General features: G+C 35.4%; 1 protein-coding gene across 1 annotated transcript in view; it reads right to left on the reverse strand.

Moving 5' to 3' along the window:
• Positions 1 to 11,840: 11,840 nt before the first annotated feature.
• Positions 11,841 to 21,274, reverse strand: part of LOC124595510 (mucin-5AC) — a 98,435-nt gene continuing 89,001 nt past the window's right edge. Inside the window, 3 exon segments of the mRNA XM_047134273.1 lie at positions 11,841 to 13,462; positions 13,464 to 13,505; positions 20,057 to 20,170. Coding sequence (XP_046990229.1) covers positions 13,355 to 13,462; positions 13,464 to 13,505; positions 20,057 to 20,170 — 264 coding nt within the window. The 3' untranslated portion in view covers positions 11,841 to 13,354.

Consider the following 21,274-nt stretch of genomic DNA (forward strand, 5'->3'; position numbering starts at 1 on the left):
GTGCTCTTCTTTCAGCTGTGTACATTTCTATATATTTAAAACCCTCTTACAAAGGCTCTACAGCTGCTTCTTTCAGAAGGTTCTTCTGGAACAATACTTAGGGGGGAGATATCCACTAAAGGGACTTCAAAACTTTGTTCATCACTAGTTTTACTACTTTTGCTAAAATAGAACTGATACTGTAACAGGGAACATTGTTATTTAAAAGTTTTCAAATGGAACTCAGAGAATCAAATTTCATATTCCAATGCTTTGATCTCCACCTTGCTAAGATATTCAATCACTTTCCTCACCTTCACCATCCCATGCATATCCATCTTCTATGTTGCTTCATTTGTGGCTGCTATGCAATGACAGATTACAGCCAGCAACTAACAGAGCTCTTTCACAACTTAAAACCTTGTGTGATATCTTTGACAGATTTATGTTGAATTAGTGAAGTAGATGATCTGAACATGACATTCCAGTCATAAACTGTAGTAACAATGTAAAACAAATGTGTTATTGTGGCTTATAAATAAATGTGTTATTCTTCATAAAATCCATGACTCAACCAACCAAGGTGAGATGGTTACTGTAGCCACAGTGAAAGGGTTTCCATCCTAGTCAACCAACAGCTCCAACCCAGTGCCCACAGACTAACCTACTAGTCAAGGAGCCCATTTCCTCCATGCCCTTTCCACATTTCCTATCACGTTATCATCTTAATGGCATCATTCACAAAGATTTGGATAAGCAGAATATCTTGCCCCACCATGTAATGCACAAATCAACTGCTGAGCAGAAAGCAATTTGAATGGAAATCAAGGTGGAGGCTTCATTGATACATGATGGATCCAACCTTTCCACAAAGGGGACAAGACATGATGCTCCCAGACTGACCTGGAATTGGGCAAGCAACTGTCAGTCATAATGAACAGGTATGTTCATCACGGTTCAATGGAAACTAGGGAAGTGTGACATCAGTACTTAAATCTGCTCCAAATGGAGCCACTGCTGGTGTTCTTTAGCACATTTATTAACATAGGCAAATGTGCATTGTAGGTATTTTGTGTTGTTTCAGGAAGCATTTTAGATGTACTTCATAAGAACAGCCCTGTGGCAACCAATACGAAATGAGCCAATCCTGCTAAAATGTAGGGGCCTAAGACTGACAAACAGCATTAGGTGAATTTAACAGCATTTTGTACAGTTTGTTCACAGTGAGTACTTCATTGTGAATACCAGAATGTGGTTCAGTGTATTTATTTCTTACACACTGATAAAACAGCACTACAGTACATTTGATACAGGGTACTACAAGCAGACAAAGCTAATGAAATCAATATGAAAGGCAAAATAATGTATCAAAGGTGTGTTAAAATAGTAAAGTTAAGTTTGAGTCCCAGTCCAGCATCCAATTTTAGTCAACCAGTAAGTTTCCCAGAAAAGGTTCCACAGCAGAGTGAAAGATTTATTCTGGAACATAGCAGACATTTAAAGCAGACAAGTAACATGAAATTCTTACTTTGAAGACACAGTGCCCTATTCTACCTGGTCAAACAGTAAGTACTCAATCAACTGCATGTTAAATAGACATGATGAGCAGTAATGTTTGGAAAGTAATCCATGAATACAGGCTGCTCCCCTGTAATTATAGAAATCTGGAGAAAATTGCAGATTTTATCACTGTAAGTTAACTTTTAGCCATACACCATTTTTGTTTTAAGAGCAACCAAAGAAAAATCAACCTTAAAAACAAGGGACCTTTTTAATATGGTGCTTATGGGTATGTAAATCAGACTTAATTTCAGAGGTGGAGTGGAAGAATATATACTACTATTTCTCCAGCATGTGCATCTGGTCTGATTCCACTTGATTATTCTTGACATAGGGTGATACAGTCAGTATTTTGAAACATCTACAGAATGTGAATAACTCATGATAATATGTATTGCTGAATAACTGCAGCCTGAAAAGAGTTTTCAGATAACACCACAGACTTTACAATACACACAGCAAAAACTATTGAATGCCATTTGCTTCTGCCACAGTTAAAAGGAATCTGATGGGGGAAGAGGCAATTAGCATATTTGTAAAATCAAAATCCTGCTAGTATTATGTGAAAAGGCTACCGCCACCCACTCCTGTCTACATCCATATGTCTGCAGGGTTTATGAATAAAGTTTCAGTATTTTGCGATATTCTTGCTCCTCCATCATTCCTGAATGAAATTTTTTCCCATAATCATTTAAACATGTTGTACATAATGATGTACAAATGTCATTTTCCATGGACAAAAACACTGTAACATTAAAATCTACTGTTATTTAGTGAAGACAGAGACTGTAACAACACAAACATAATTTCTTGTAACTGCTGTCACTGACTTCTTGATGTCCTCTTGCTACAATCAAGCAAAATGGGAGCACTGAGTTTTGGTTTAGTAACACATCTACAAAGTTCACTTTGATACAAACCACCTGCTATAAGACACTTCTTGGCTTGTGTATTACATGTTACAATTGCTCTTTATATCATTGTTTCTGGTTTTTGAAACTGACAACCGAGGATTGTTTTAGCTGCCCAAAACTTATTTTGGAAAGACAGTATTTTCAGTTTAGGGAGTAAACTGCTTCAACAGAAAACTGTACACATACCCTATGAACAATATAATATAAAAAATGAAATTGAGACAATGGTATTTTTTAAAAATTTGATATGCATAATTTTATTATCTGAATAGTATTCTCAGGTATTTAATAGTCAAATAAAAATTCATCAGGTATAAAATTACAGTTTTTATCAAGGTATTTGCACATGTAAAATTATAACATGTAAGATATTAAAAGTTTCACTTCCTAGCTTGCTAGGGCAAAACTGTAGTCACCGGTTGTACTTCAAAAGATTTCATAACCTCAGAATTATAATACAGTAAATTACATTACAAACAAATATATTTAAAGCAATGTCTTAAGTAAAACATAAAATCATATATCTCTCTCTCTCTCTCTCTCTCTCTCTCTCTCTCTCTCTCTCTCTCTCTCACACACACACACACACACACACACACACACACACTTGCAAACATATAAATCTACCAACAGTCAGTGAAATTAAGTAACATATATCACAGCATAAATTGCAGTTCCAACTTGCAGTCACAAAATGCTTACAACTACTGTAGTTTTTCTGAGATGTCAATCCTCTTTAATAAAATTAAGTGGTTTTTACAATAAACATTCACTGACAAAGTATACTTCATTATTAAAAGTCTGGCTATACAAAATAATGTAATTTGGCCACATTTCAGCCTATGACTCTGAAAACTTCAGATAGTTTTCCAAGAGTATTATGAACAAAAAAGCTGTTCCAGTACAGTCTCTTCTTGCGACTCAGAAGCACTTTGAATACACTGTAACTATAAAATCTGAAACATTCAAAACAGAGAAGAAAAAACGGAGATATGAAGCATTGTTACATCTGCAGCAGCAAATGGAAGTAAATGAGAAATACGTACAGTATAGTTGCAAGTAAAAGCTAATGAGAGTGAAATTCACAGCAAAATGAACCAATACATTTTTACTGGGAAATGAAGATGGTGAATATGGCAATAAAATTATATCTCTTGCATAAATGAAGAAACTTAGTAGGGAACAACTGAATAAGACAGTATATTAAAAGTTATGACCATTCCACAAGTCCTAAGTTAAGCACTTAAAACTAACTGGAAAAAGAAGGCAGAGTGAAATATCACACATGAATGAAAACAGACTATGAAATGCTGAAATAAAGAAGAAAATGTATGTCATTAATACTTTTTCAAGGTAAATTTATTTGTTGTCTTACTACTCTTACCAATAATATTATAATTTAGTTCTTTTAGCCGAGCACAGAGATTTACCTTCCATGAAACCAATGCCCAACATCACACAACTTAAAAATGAGAACAAAATACTTTTGAACAGTTATCACATAGACATGGATTATCTATTTTCTCTGTTTAAAAGGCATTTGTTTCTCCCCAATTTCTTCCTTGATATCAATAAAATAATTTTGTGGGTTTTAAACTAAATAAACACTTCTTAAATATTTGGAAGGCATGTTAGCAGAACAGAAAATAAAACTGTCGATGAAACAACATAACTATGTACTGTCATCTGCATTATACATACAACTGCACAAATATTAAATAATAATTTATTTTGACATATCATCATGCAGTCACCACTTTTGCACTACAGTTAGTAATACATTGAATTTCCGCACCAGAAGACATATTCTGCTTTCATATCGTAGAACTACACACAATGATTCCAACATCACCAAACTGTACGCATGAGGACTATTTTGCTATTCATGTAAAAATAATTTGGCAAACGTTCAGACATTCAAATTAGCAATGATTTTTTTATTGAAAAAAAAAAAAAGATATATTGCAATATATTTTTGATTTTAGGTTTGACTGTATTCACATCCCCCCCCCCCCCCCTCCCCACAAAATAATAATAATAATAAATCAATCATATATTCTAATCAATGTTCAAAAACAAGCATTGCAATCATAAAATTGTGACGAACATGCAAAAATCGAACTCCACATTTGTTTGATCACAATTTCAAATGTTTTCACGATATTAAAACAATGCAGAAACTTAATAATAAGATGTGCCAACTGACATTCTTTTCTGAATTACTTTCAATACTTTGTTGTACTTTATCAGGATGGAGTGATTTATGCTTTGAACAAACAATGTCACATATTGGAATCGGTCATCACAATTGTCTCACAATTATATCTTTAATAACAGTTTATTACCTCTGCTTTGCCCCACAATTTGATGTGTTTAGAAGACTTTTACAATCAATAAAATAAATTTTGAAATTCATCAACAGAACTTTCATTCTGTATTTTCAGTTTCATGAACTTAAGTCCGTATTTTTTTCTAGTAAAAGGTTCAACAGTAAGAACAACCACCACCCAAACACTAGATACACGGGAGGGAAGATAATAATTATACCCGAATAATACATAAGTGAAGGAATGAATCAGAAAGTTAAGAGTGTTAACAGTTTACCAATAGTTCAAGATAAATTGTTTGAAGGGTTCATGGAATTAGCCTACGCACTTTCAGTTTTTGTTAACTACAGCTAAATGGCAAGAACCAATTTTACATGACAGCAGCTTAACAAGAAATTTCATACCTTATTGTGATCTTGTTTCTTTGGAGTTTACAGAAGAAAGAACTAAAGTTGTACAGAACGTATTTAATACTGGGTATTACAAATTACAGTTTTCGCAGGGATTCTTAAAATATAATTTTTATCTACTTCCAATTACAAATTTGTAATCTGACCCATCCATGCACTAACAGCCATTTCCATTGCACAAATATTCAAATTTTGCATTAAGTATTAAAAGAGACTCACCTGTACATCACTATTCAAATATGAAAATGCTTGATTTAAGTGAATTAACTTTCATGCAAAAAAAATAAGACACCGAGATGAGTACATAACACACCAGTCAAGAAAATGTCATCCTCCCCGACACAAGAATACATCCAAACAAAAAAATTGCAATAAATTTTGGCAAAGAATACACACACCACTTTCTGACAAGCTATTTAAGCTATTTTAGCCATTCCATTGGGACACTCAATACGCAATGTCAAAATGAGACCCAAACATTCATGACAAGTGTTTCATCTATTTTTCTCAGAAAATACACTACAGCATGAAAACATTACTATAAATACCTGTGAACTACACTTTTTATATCATAAAGAAACAATGTGATGGTAACATACCTTCCAAAGTAAGAAACACGTCTGCTTTAAAGTCATGAAAGTCAACACTATAAGGAAAAAAGACAGCATGTTACTCACCATAAAGATGAAAAGTTCAGTTGCAGATAGGTACAACGAAAAAGACTGTTACACATTTATGTAGCTTTTGGGCATCTTCTTGTTGCACCTCTCTACAGATCATTGTGCCATCTTTATGGTGAGTAGCAATCTATCTTTTCCTTTTATTGTTAATATTCCAACTTGGAGTTTCCATTGTTAGAAATGAAATTCAGTTTAAACATAAGTAGGAAAGAACAAATCAAAAATTAAATGAACAAGAACAAGAACAAACTGACATCAAAATTCACATCGCTTATGTTACAGGAAAGCAGATGCTATAGTGGTATGGTCTCCTCACTGAGAATGGACAAAAGCAAAACACAAAGAAAACTCACTGCAGAACTATCAAGGTAAAGAACATGGGAAGAAAAGGGTGAAGTGGGGGGATGGAGGCCTAGGAAATTGTGAGATGATGTCATGTATGTAAATTTATGCAATGACAGGAAGAAATAGCGAGTGTTTGTGCACTATATAAGCATAACTAGAGTTAGGAAATGACAGTCATGATACAGTTAGTATTTGCTGGGGCACCCCAGTTTGAGACCAAAAAGAATTCTTTTGTCCTGGTTTTGTCATATGGTGACACTGAAAATAAACAGTCTAATAATGATAGCTAAGGAAGTGTGATACCTATGGATCTATTATGAAGGAAAATAGAGAAAGAAAAACATCTACACTTGCCTCTATTCTGTGATTCCAACATATGAATTAGGAAAAGAAACATTTAACAGTGATGTTCTAGAGTTCACTGAAAACATAGCAGGAGGGGTGGGGGGGGGGGGGAGACATATAATTTTGAAATCATTCTGGTTAAGTACAGCCCTTTTCAAAATGGTTCTAACGGCTCTGAGCACTATGGGACTTAACATCTGTGGTCATCAGTCCCCTAGAACTTAGAACTACTTAAACCTAACTAACCTAAGGACATCACACACATCCATGCCCGAGGCAGGATTCGAACCTGCGACCGTAGCAGTAGCGCGGTTCCGGACTGAGCGCCTTAACCGCGAGACCACTGCGGCCGGCCAACCCTTTTCAATTTGTATTTTAATCACTTCTATTTTCTAGCACCAAAACCTCCCACAAAAAGTTTAATAAGATACCAAATAGCACCTACTGAAATTTAAACTAAAAAAATAAACGTTAACACTACTCACAATGGGAGAGGAATGTGTACTTCAAAGAAGTAAAAACATGAACTGGAGACGTCAATACACAAAAACCATCAGGAAATTTTTGAACATACTTAAAGTTCAAATATTCAAGTGTATTTTTACATCAGCGCTGCTTCTGTTCTTGTTTTGACACATGACTTCTGCCTAACATATTGCTAAAAGAGCAGCTACAGATGCATGAACTTATACCATCAAAAACGTGCTAGGCTATGCTTTGCTTTCTGTTGTCAACAGTGCACTTCTATTGAAGGAAAATTAACTGTATGGAACAAGTAAACCATTACTACCCCCATATGCGTAACACTTATTCTCACGAAGCTCTAATTCCCGTTTATTCAGGGCACTATCCATTACGGACCAATACAGAATAATTAGGTACATGCAGAAAATCTGAATGTCAGTAACCACCATAAATGAGTAATATTTTAAAAATTTCATTCAAAATTTGTTTTAATACCCAGCACTGATTCAGTAAACAACTAATAAAACTTCAATGACTACTCACTGCAGCTGTAGCAGGAACTATAATAAAAACAACCTACTTTCTTTCTTTGAAAAGTGCTATGTCCTTCAAGACTAAGCTGCTAGATCATTTCATAAGAATGGAAATTCAGAGTCAAGTTCCGAGAGATTAGTCAACTCACTGCAAACCACTTCAAACTGCCACTGTATGAAATACAAGAACCAATTTTCCACTATTACACAAGCCTCTGCTAACTTACTGTAAAACTTCTGGGCACATTTCACAGTGCAATGTTTTTTCCAGTGAATTAGAGTCTGATTATCAGTCCTGGTTCTTACACAGCAATGAATAAAGCCTTTGACATGACGTCATACAATCTCACAGCTACTATATGCAACTGTAGACACGAATTCTAATTAAATGTGAATATTGTTGAAAGTGTTCATTCCTTAAGTCAATAAAATAGACGCACAAGGAAAAACTCATTCCGAATACCTTCAGAGGCACATTTCAAGACCAATTATTTTAAAGAAATGAGCTACATTTCTCTCCTACTGTACTGTGTGGTATTATATTGCACTGTACTGCCCTGTCTCCCCTCAGAAAGTCGACGAGCCTAACCTGACTGTGTGTAGTCCTCAAATAATCCTTGTCCTCAATCCATTTCCTCTCTTGTTGAAATATGAAGGAAACTCACAGATTGAAAAACAAAATTCTATCACCTTTTGCATATATCTAACAACCTTTTGTATATATCTAACATTCTGATGTCACACATTTCCTTATTTGGTCATGAACTTGAAAAAATGGCCATTGCTACTCAATTCGATAAACAGGCCACTGCTTTCCTCTCTTCACACTCGTTCCTCTCAAATGATTCTTCAATGTATTAACAACTTTCAATTGATCACTGTTTTATAAAACAACTTCAATGTAAAATTCGAACAGGTGAAAGTAAGAGTAATTAAAATTCCAGGACCCCCTCCTACCCTCTTCCTCCTCCTCAAAAACAAACAAACAAAAACAAAAGAACAAAAAATCAAACTAGAGCAATACTTGACCCAGAACCTTTGCAACAGTCTACAATTAAATACTGGACTAACATCAATTTTAATCTGACATCAGACATTAGAGCTGAGTGAAAGATTTATCCTGGAAAATCACAACTATTTATGATAAATCACAGTCCTGACTCTTCACCCTGACTGCGAGAGAGTGGGCACAGCATTTGAAATTAATGGAAAGCCCAAACAAGAAAGAGAATCAATCCCAACAAACAGATTTGCAGGAATTCAGTTCCTTATACGTAACTACTCAACACTGAGCTGAGCACAATAGTGGAATGACAATGCCCTCAAATTGGGGTCTTCAAACATATATCTAAGGCAGCATATTTCCTTTATATACATCTTTCACTCTCTCTCTCTGCCACTTATCTGACAAACAATTGTACAGGATACATATTTCTACAAAATAAAGCAATAGCTTTCTAATGAACAGCAACTGCAACACCAACACACACACACACACACACACACACACACACACACACACACACACAGAAAATCCAAACTACTCCAAAGGGAAAAGGTTGACGAGAATGACTATGGCAGTTATTACATTGTTTTAAACTGAGAGATGGATGATTCATTAAAATAAATTACAAAAACAACTGACAGAAAATGTACAAATAACACTATGTTGCTGTCTAACATCATGACAAGTGACACACCTACAGAGGAAACTAAATAACACCTTTTGAGGGAAAAATCCCAAGTCAACAGATGAGAAAATATGCCACTTCAAAATTAATAACTGATTTTAGCACCCTGAGTGTTGAAAAATATATAAAATCTGAATATTTAATGGCAGACGTGAAACAATTTTGACATTGATGTTGGATATCTTATTAATTTCTAATTTATGTGGCAGCTGAATTTTGGTGTCTTCTTAAATTACTATGATTAGAAATCATTATATCTACCATAGCTAGTTGTACATTACTATACCACAAAATATATATTCCAATTTAGTACAGATAGAATCCACAGCAGAAGGTGGTTCCCTTTTAGCTATTTTTTCTATTTTAATTTTATATTCACTTGATAGTAATATTCCTTTCAGACTCAATTATAATATTACTTGGATCACATGTATTATCAAAAACAAAAACACTTCGGTATGCATTAAAAAAGAAACCATATGAACATAATAACTTCCCCTTGGTGAAATGTGTAATAGTTAAGGTGAAACAATCTGTAAAAAGGTCATCTATAGATGATGCCAAAATGAAACTTTCTGAACAGTTTAAACAGCTTATGGACTGCATACTCTCATGTCCATGGAAACAGAAAAGATTTCGTATTGGGGTGTGGTGGGGGTGGGTGGGGGGGAGTGGCTGCAATGTAGCAGCAGAAGGAAATAAAGCTTTTCAAGTGTAACTGTTATATCTTAAAAATACAGAAACTGTACAACACACTGCCATGAGATAAACAAGGAAAAGTAAGTCAAAACATCAGTACTATCTTACTTATTGTTATTTAAAACTCTTAGTAAAATTTTCAGCTTGGTAATAAATCTACATGGGTTTTACATTATTAAAAATATATCTGTAAAAGTGTTTCCAATGCATAATCTGTCACAAAACCCCTCATAAAATGTTTTCCTGTAAAGAGGGTAAGGAATCTGGGGAAATTGATTCAATTAAAAATAACACATTTTTAAAGAAAACTGACTTCTTTAATGTAACTTTAGAACACATTGCTCCTTAAAATGGAACGAATGAATGAAATTGTAGATGATGGCACTGGCAGTACTCATCACTGATTTGTCTTGTGGTTAGCAATTCTGCTGGCCCCTGAATAAAATGATTTTTAATTGTGATACCTCCATTATTCAGTTCATGTTGACAACTGAAGCTATAGACTTCTGGAATGTGGTTAACTATTAAGACTCACAGCTGAGAGTAGGAGAATGCAGAATAGCTCAGCAGCATACGTCATAGCTGCCCCATAGTCTCTATGGCATGTGTACCAAAAACAAGAAGCAACTCAGGACAACATTTAGTCCAAGGTGGCATCAGAATTACTCATCATTTAACCCTGGCTTTCTCTCATCTTAATTCATGTACACAGCATTTCCTATTACATCCCTGTTTCATGCTACTCTTCTTTCAGTTTCCTCTTTGCATTCTTTTCACTACATGTCCAGTTCTCAATAAATGTTGATCTGATTTTTGTGTTTCTTTTCTTTAACTATTCACCCAAGGCTACTGTCTCAATAATTATGATTATCAGCAGTGGATTGTGTTACCAACTTAACATTTCAAAAGCTCTAAAAGTTTTGTCCCATGTAAATTTTCTCTCCATAGTTATCAAAAGTTATTTATTTGATAAGTTATAAGAATATGCACTCACAGAAAAAACATGTCTCACTCTTAGTACAGTCCCTGATGTAATTATGTACTATTCAGATTTACACTACCCAAAAACTATTGTCTTATACAAGTTTACATGTTCGTGACTATCCTGTAGGCTTGTGTTTTACAGATATCATCTTGTGAACCACTTTTCTACAATTTTAAAACACACATCTCCATCATAGCACCTTACAAAAACAAATAGTATTAATTCAGTGTAATGGAGGCTTGGAGTGAGATTTGCATTCTTCAGGATAAAACTCAATGGCATAGGACCTGAAGTCCCAAACTCAATAAGAATGATATGGCCAAATATGCACATATTGCCCAACTACTCTGCACTCCCCCGTCTCTTTTTCTGTTTTACTTTTTTGTGTGTGTAATAATCTCCTATTGCTCAGCAAGTGGATTGTTTTCCTTGGTCACATACATGTAATTAAAATAGTTTAAAGTGGTCACAGAAGAGTGATGAATAAACCGTAGGTATGAATCCCCTAGCTGTAGATACTGTAAAATTTTAGTACTATTTTGTAATTAAAATGCAAAGAGTATTCAAACCTATACTGAAGAATGAATTTGGTCCACACACACATGGTATATTAAAACAATATCTCCCCCCCCCCCCCCCCACAACACACACACACACACACACACACACACACACACACACACACACACACACACACACACACACACACAGAGAGAGAGAGAGAGAGAGAGAGAGAGAGAGAGAGAGAGAGAGAGAGAGAGAGAATTACCTGTTACTTACTCTGGGCCAAAAAAAAAAAAAAAAACTTATCTCAAAGTCACTCCCCTAGTAGTTAACTACACACACTGACATAACATGCCATTCCGAACATTTGTTGAACTACACTTTGTTAAAATGAAATCAAGAAATAGTTTCATAGTTATATTTCCTCAGTATTATTTACTCTCAACAATGAATGATACAGCTATCTGACATTAACACACACAGGCTTCAGAAAAAGATTCTTAATAAACACAGACTGAGTGTTTTCTGCAACTAAATACAAAGGAAAAATAGAACTACAAATATCTCCTGATAATGAAGAGAATATGAACAGACACTGCATAGTTGATGACATACAAACAGTTCTTTTGTTATGGTAATGAATTTGGTATTATAATAAATAGGAGAAAACTAGTGTACAATGAAGGGCACCAGCATATGTAACAGAAAAATATCACTGTTTTTTGTCTTTCCATAATATGATTGTTCACTACTGCTCCAGCCTTGTGGAGCATGGATCACAGATGGATGGAGGTTATGAGCAGTTCACTGAAAACAATTAAGTGTTATGCCGAGTGTAATGAAATATTCATTAATTAATTGATCAACTGCTTTCAAACAATAACAAATATTGTAACTGTGTTTGTTAAACAACCAACTTGGCATATTAATAATTTATGTTTCAGATTTTATAGTGCTTCTGAGTCCCCTGCCAAGATGACAATGCTCCCTCTCACAAGGAAAAATACATGTACAAACTTATTACAACAACATCATTAAACAAAGACATCACTGGGAGTAACAGCTGAGAAACATATCTTTAGAATTATGTTTCCATGGCCACAATCAAAAAACAACAAATACGCACATTTACACAGATGACTGCAAGTAATAAGAGACAAAGTACAATGACTAGATGATTGGGCACATTAAAAATAGATCACTAATTTTTACAGAGATTTCCAAATAAATATTTCACGAGTGTGTTATTAAATAAAATTTGTTTAACATTTCACATGAAATATTATTTAAATTAGATTATACTCTACAAAAAACGTTTTTTGTTCTGTGTCATGCTATAAAGTGGTGAGATAGTGAAACACTATCAAAATTATCTAATAAACTGTAAATTACTTTTTAAAATATGGCTTTTTCTGTATATAAGCAATTATCTTTCAGAATTTTGATAAAGCTATCATGTTTGCTTAAAACTTTACATAACACATTTTAAAATATGTATACTCACTAGTAATGACTGACACGTGCAGCAAGTTAGAACATCCTGCACAATAAACTCTTACATGTTTTAAACATTACAATTAAAACTTCATTCAATTGTACTAAACATGATTTAACATAAAATCTTTACATTTATGGCATAAAGGAATGTTTTTATTACAATTCTGATACTGCCACTTTTTGCAGCCTTAAAAGTCACTCTGATTGCCTGTATCATAGCCTGATAGCAAAATCTTACTTAAAGTCATCAAAAATTGAACAGACTATGATCTTCCCACCACAACACAAGCATAGTATGCATTGCACATAGTAAAAAATGTAACTAACTGTTCCCTACAGCTGTTGTCATCTCAGACCAATCCATTTGTTATTACACTGCACTTGTTACATGTTAAAATGCATTGAGATGCGGTACACAACTTATGACTTATCACGTTTCTTGAGAGAACGCTTGTTAGCACACCTCGTAATTATTTCCGCCACGTGAGACTTGTGGTCAAACACCTTCATCACTTGCAGTTTGGCTTCTTTGCATTTGGTCACTTATCACTTTGCTTCGTTGTATGTTGCCCTAATAGAAAAAAAAGACAATTAAATCTTTAATAATGCTTATTTTCACTTTGAAATGAATTTACAAAAAGCTTTTTGCCCAATATCATCCAGCATGCACAACAAAAAATAATTACATTAGTGTCAACATCACAATCTTCTTCAAATGTCAAGTATCTTTGTCAAATATGCCTCCTTTTGTTCTGTATTGTGAAGAGTATATTTCCAACAAAGACACAAATACCAAACAAGTTATCACAAATCTGGTAATAAGACAGGGAGAAGGCAATGGGAGAGGAAGCTTTTCTAATGTCCTAAAAATAGCTGATGAAGATCAACTGTTATCTGCTGAATATATATGACAAATTTAAAAGGTGTGCTCAACCGGGATTCCAAATCAATACGTACAACTTTCACTACATTGAGAGCTGTTTCAATTCAGTCATTCACGACTGCATCATGAGCCAACTCAAGCTTGAACCTGTCAATGGCTTAAAAATAAATAACCTTTCACAGACTTATGTATCATGCAAAGCTTCATGTTTAATACACAACAACTTCCAATTATTGTTAAGTGTGATATTCAGCTGTGCTCTGGAATATATAATGAGAATTGTACAAGGGTAACCCAAAAAACATAAGAATAAATATCATAATACATTAAAATTGTTCCGGATTTGCAGCTGATCTTGTTCTCCTAGCCAACAATGTTCAAGAAATCAGACAACAAGGTAAACTGACACAAGAAAAACAGAAAACTGGCCTTAGAATACCATTTGAAAAAGCAGAAATTATACTAACCAATCCAACACTTGCAAACAAAATTACAATAGAAGAACAGGAAATAAAAATGGTTAACAATATTAATGCGAAATCATAACATACAACCTAATGGGGAACAGACAGGTCAAAATATAATTTAAAAACTGAGCAAAATAAATTACATTGCCAAAAATACATACAACAAGAAAGACTATTGACAGTTGCAAAATTGAAACATCATAAACCAACTACACAACTATAAACAACATATGCAGCTGTAGCCGTCTTTCCAAACTAATATAGCAGAAACTGACAGAATACTCAGGATAGACAGAAGAATAATTGGAACTTGCATAAACAATCAACATCAAGTAAATTTGCAATGGAGAATAGCTACAAATAAAACAGAACAGAAGGAAATAGAACCAGTAATGAACACAATCATGAAGAACCATATGTCTTTCTTTGTACATCTGATGATAACACCAAAAAAAAGAATCAGTAACAGAGTAACACAATAACTGTGAAACAGCATGACCAACATTAATGGATCACAGAAATTAAACAAGATATAAGAGAACTCCAAATTACAGTAAATAACCTAAAAAAACAAAACAGCCAAAGTAAAAGACTGTAAGAGACACAAACCACACTACGAACAAAGATCAATGAAAGGGCTGCAGGAATTATCATCTCAAACAAAAGGAAAAAAGAAAAAAAATATCTGAAAGAATGTGATATATTGGGCAGAACACCTTGCATTATAACTGACTAAAGTACCCAATTAAGAACATAAAATAGAAAAATGAATAACAATAGTAGTAGTAATAATAAAACAAAATCTGAGAGCCTTGGGAGAACCAGACATGACAAAACTATTCCATCTGGTGTGCAAAATGTTTGAGACAGGCGTAATATCCTCACACTTCAAGACAAATGTAATAATTCCTATTACAAAGAAAGCAGCTACTGACAAGCTTGAATGTTATAAACTATCAGTTTAAAACACCATGGTTGCGAAACATTAACACAAATTTTTCCCAGACGATCGGAAAAACTGGTAGAAGCCAGCCTTGGGCGCAATCAGTTTGGATTCTGGAGAAATTTAGGAGCGTGTGAGGTAATACTGACCCTACAATTTTTTGTAGAAGATAGGTTAAGGAAAGGTAAACCTACATTTACAGCATTTTTTGACTTAGAGAACACTTTTGACAATGTTGACTGGAAGAGGCACTTTGGACTTCTGGAGGTAGCAGGAGTAAAATATAGGGAGCAAAATGTTATTTACAACTTTTACAGCAACCAGACAGCAGTCATAAGAGAGCATGAAAGGAAAGCAGTGGTTGAGGAAAGAGAGAGGGTTGTAGGCCATCGCCAATGTTATTCAGTCCGTACACTGAGCAAACAGTAAAGTGAACCAAAGAAAAAATGTGGAGTAGGAAATAAAATTCAGGGAAACATAAAATATAGATTTTTGAGGCTTGCTGATGACATTGTAATGCCATCAGACATACCACAGGACTTTGAGGAGCAGTTTAACAGAATGGACAGTATCTTTAAAGGAGGACATAAGATGATGATGATGATGATGATGAGCAAAAGCAAAACAGGGCTAATGGAATGTAGTCAAATTAAATCAGGTGATGCTGAGGAAATAACATTAGGAAATGAGGTACTAAAATTAGTAGATGAGTTTCGCTGTTTGGGTAGCAAAATAACTGATGAGGACTGAAGTAGAGAGGATATACACGGGGTGTTCGGTAAGTAATGCAACACTCTTTTTGGCCTGTAATCGTGGAATATTCCCACATCAGCTGCTATACTTTCATGAAATTCTGATAGGTAAGGGCACTATACGTAGCTTTCAATATGGCATCTGTAATGAGGTGCATTCCAAGCTGAGAGCTGTCATAGAGTTTCTTTTGGCGGGAAACCAGAACACTGCAGATATTTGTAGAGGCTTGCAGAATGTCTATGGAGAACTGACAATGAATAAAAGCACGGAATGAATAAAGGCACGGAATGAATAAAGGCACGGAATGAATAAAGGCACGGAATGAATAAAGGCACGGAATGAATAAAGGCACGGAATGAATAAAGGCACAGAATGAATAAAGGCATGGTGAGTCGCTGGGCAAGGTGTTAGTCACCAATGCAATGAGGTTGTGCAAACCTTTCCTATCTCCTGGGAGCTGTGATTCCTTCAATGTTGGAACGTGCGGACACACTCATTTGAGATTATCAACAGATCACAATCAACACCTCACTGAACAACTGGATGTCTCTGTTAGTTGGGCTGACACACTTGTCCACCAGTTGGGGTACTCAAAGGTGTGCGCGCCCAGATCTCTCACCTTCCAATTTCCATCTGTTTCGCCCAATGAAAGACGCACTCCCTGGGAAGCAGTACATGGATGACGTGAATGTTATTGATGCAACTGGACTTTGGGTCCAGCTTTGACCACTAGTGGTACAACGCAGGCATACAGGTCCTCCCAGTAAGCAGGTGTAAGGCCATTGCATTGAATGGAGATCATGCTGAAAAATGGGGTTTTGTACCCAGAAGAGTGGGACTGACCTGCGGGGTGGGGGGTGGGTGGCGTTGCATTACTTACTGAATGCCCCTCATACACATTACTTATTGAATGCCCCTCATACACTCTACACTGGCAATGGTAAGAAAAGTGTTTCTGAAGGTATTTGTCCCAAGTGTAGTCATAAAAGGATGTGAAGCATTTCAGGAAAATTATTTGCGACAATCTTAACACAATTGAGGTTGTAATTTGAAGTACCCAATTTTCTATTTTTTTCCATAATTTTCCCCCTGATCACTAATATCCGTTATAGTTGTTCTTTGTCTTCAGTTGTTGCGACAGTTTACTCAATTTCTGTATCATTATCTTCAACTATTCAGTTCCCCCATCACCCTTATTTTAATGCTCCTGAACTTTGCATCATATACTGAGTTTTGTTTCTCTTTGTGCAATAACCTTGTTTCCCCATTTTACACCAGTAAAAAATTCTGAAATAGAAGTAACAAAAAGGCTACAGTTTATACAAATGAAATTTACTATCAGGCTAAGTTTACTGACAAGAATACCCCACTCCCCCAAACACACACACACACACACACACACACACACACACACACACACACACACACACACACACAGTTTTCAACCCATAATGTATTTCTTTTAATTCCACTTAGCATAGAATGTTGTCATAAGGGCATTACCAAAATAGTTTTGTAAAGTGAGGTTCTAGATGTCAGTTCACAATGTGCTTCTGATCTTGTTCAGACATACCTATATGTAATTTGTAGCCAAGAGTGGCTCCTACTCCTATTAGTTGTTCTGTATTCCCTGTTAGCTGACATCAAGATATCATGATGGAAGAAATAAGATGGGTGAGCTGTTTCTTGGAACAAATTCCAAATGGAGGCTTATAAGGGACAATGTTTCAAGCAAATGCGTGTAATGCTGGGACGAGACAGTCCATATTTCTTTAAGGGATTTAATGGCTCAGATTATTTGCAACAGTATACGTTGTTCTTCCACAATATTAAAGTCACCGACAGAAGTACAAAGCATGTGTGTTTTGTTTTACTTCCTTATATTTTTAAGCATTTCGTTATACATCTCACCACATGCATAGTTCTGTTACAATAAATGGAAACTGACTTATTTTTGATCAAAATGTAGGAAAGTATTGGTGGTCATTTGAAGATTTGGGGGGGGGGGGGGGGGGGGGGGGGAGATCTTTGCTTCAAAAAAATTAATGGCGGATGTACACTATGTAAGTATCAGGACACAACAATGTTGTGATGTTGTGCACCTCCCCAAAGACAGTTAAGTAGGAAGTTTTACGTGCAACAACACCTCCCTCGAAGCAAGAGGTGGCCCCATGGAGATTTGACAGTTGCAGTATAATAACTCTAGCAGACTGAGCATTAAATTCAGAAAGTCTCATGTTTCGATGTAACTTTAATTTTGCTCCGCGTCACCCCGACTGAAGACTACACAACAAAAATAACAATAACAAAATACATGCTAGTACAATTACAATGTCCCGGTTAACAATGTAGTCACACAGCGGACTACGAACATAGTTCTGGTCCTTGAAAGATGGGGCACACATTTGCTATTAAGTGTGACATGCATCGTGTTCAGAAATTTAGGTATCTGTGAAATTATAGCATCTATTTTTTGGCAAGATTCGTATCTATTTTTGCCAAATTCACATGTATTTTTTTTAATTACAACTACAAATTTAAAAGGTTGTCAATTACATGTCTGAAGAAGTAACCTCCATGCTTCAAAATTTGTTGTTAAAAAAGTGGTGATTGGGGAGGTTTCTGACTGGAATGTTCCTTTTTGCAAAAACTTCAAAAGTTTTTTAATGGTCTTTGCTTGTTGTCTTCTTCTGGCTCTATCTAAACTTTCAACAAATGACTGTTCCTGTTGAGAGGCAGCATTTTCCCACCAGGAATAGAATGCTTCTCTGATTTAAGGTGTTTCTTGGCATTGTTTTTCTTTCCCAGCCCAATTTTATAATTCAAAAATCTGTAGAAATGTTTTCAACATTTTGTGGGAATTCACAGGCATACAGGCCATGCTTGACTATGGTACAGATAAGAACTGCCAAAGTACTTATCATAGAAGTAGAACTGAAAACAACTATTGGCATTTTAAGGGAAGAATTTTGGTCTGATCGAAATATGCCGACAGGTTTTGTTTACTGGTTGCTACATTGCAGAAAGCAGACACTATAGGCTGGTAGTGTAAACAAACTAGAATTATGATGATTAGCAGTGAGAGGAAAATAATCCCCGCCTCCCTCTCTTACAGCAGACAGCCTACACCCTTGTCCTGTTTTTCCATGAAGACAGAACTGACCAATAGTCATAGGGATCACCAACCCCTTCTGGTGTTGAGAGAGTCATAATGAAACATCATGAAGGGCCAAGATTACTCTCTTCACTCCTTTATAAACAAGGAAAGGAAACAACGAGCAATATTCAACACAAAATATTTGATACTGGCTACTGTATAATTATTTCTGATGTAGGTTAGCAGTGTCTATAAACAAGATATTTCACTTCCATTCTCTACTAATACTTGGTGCAGTCATGATTCAAAACACCCATCTCCTAAAACTGACACATTAAAACTTCCTGCATTATACCAATTTTTGAATTGACACTAGCAGAAAAATACACAAATTTCTTTTTTCTACATTTCATTACATAATGAGTACCATTCAACAGCCCATGATTGGCGCAGCAGCAGAGAATCGAGCGCACTGATACATCATTACATTCATGCACTTTTGATTTTGCAAACGCATTCTTACGCACATTATCTTTCAACCTTTTAAGGCAGAGTTGCATCTATCATCTGTCCTGTCAAAAGCTTAATTAATACATAAATTACTTAATTTATACAGAAATCAGAGATGGACTTATTACTTTTGGAATTTTAGAAATAGCAACAGGAATTTTTACACATTTATTATTACACTTGATCATTCCTCCTACCAACAATCACCAAAAACCCAATGATTTTTGCTTACAGACAAACAAGACACCTATATAGGGGATCAAAACTACTGACACATTACTCAAATGTGCTGTTCATTTTAGTAGCTGCTATCCACATCTCAGCTTATTCAGAAAGATTCAGCATGTGTTACAAAAATATTGTGTGTGTGTGTGTGTGTGTGTGTGTGTGTGTGTGTGTGTGTGTGTGTGAGAGAGAGAGAGAGAGAGAGAGAGAGACTTGCTATCTTGTTTAATATGGTATACTGTACCTTGATGAGTTCCACAACACGATTTACATCCTTCTCAGTATCCTTCCCCGTTCTCCTCTCCATGTATTTCAGCATATTGGTTAGCCTCTCAAAAACCTGAGTTTCCAACTCGGACTGCAACATGCATACATCCATGATTAGTAAAACTTCAAACACAGTAACATATGTGACAAGTCAAAAATTATCTGCTCTTCATCATTGTAGTTTATTGATGCATACCTCTAATAATGTTTTTTTGACATAGGAGCCCCCTTTCAGTTATCATACTCCAATGTTAAATATACTTTTATCTCCACGATGAAGATTTTGAGTTGATAACACAACCATAAATGCACTGTTTACTTGACCTCAATCTTGAATGACAATCCAGTTACCTCAGAAATGATCTTGCAGAGCGTGAATGTAGTTTTTCATAGCAACGTTCTTAAATAAATGATTTATGGCATTCTTTCCACATCAGATTTATCAGTCTCTATCTTTTAATGATTTCATCAAACATTACCTTCAGGATATATTTCAGTAGGCTGATAGATATTTATGTTGGCCAAATTGTGCCATGGAGACATCACAAGTCATGGTAGTTCAATATGCTACTAGAGATTACATTTATGTTTGTGACTAGGCAATTTGGTAGTGATGCCAGTTACATTAGATGGTGAATGACTCACTTTGTTCTCTGTTGACTTTCTACGCACCATTAAGTGTGTAGCCACTGTTCTACTTAAAGTAGTAGTTACATGTAAAAATCGGCATGTGCGACAGCAGATACACCCTTAGAGGTGCACAAGAATGGACGTCTGATGCTTGAAAGGCAACACAGAAATAAGTGAGCTATCCATCACCATACAAAATCAGCATCCCTACCAATGTCCATCAGTCATACACATCAACGTAATCTCTGATAGCATATGGAAGTGCCACGACTCCCTGATGCCTCAGTGACATAATTTAGCCTATGTAAGTACCCAATGGCCTACTGAAATCTTCCTGACTGTGACAAAGGAGAAAGTTGTAAACAGCTGGAAACTGATAAAATCTGATGTGGCAGAACTCCGTGAAGCATTTATTTAAACTTTTAGTGACCTGAAAAGTTTATGAACAGATCTGGACTGAACTGGTTGTATAAGCACATGAGTTCCCTGAAGGCTCATAGTTTCAGTGATGGGCTGAGCCACATGTAGGTGTGCATTACTGCTTAATAACAACTGTTTCTGTGAG

Source organism: Schistocerca americana, chromosome 2 (genome assembly GCF_021461395.2).
Source record: "Schistocerca americana isolate TAMUIC-IGC-003095 chromosome 2, iqSchAmer2.1, whole genome shotgun sequence".
In the NCBI taxonomy this organism is placed as follows: domain Eukaryota; kingdom Metazoa; phylum Arthropoda; class Insecta; order Orthoptera; family Acrididae; genus Schistocerca; species Schistocerca americana.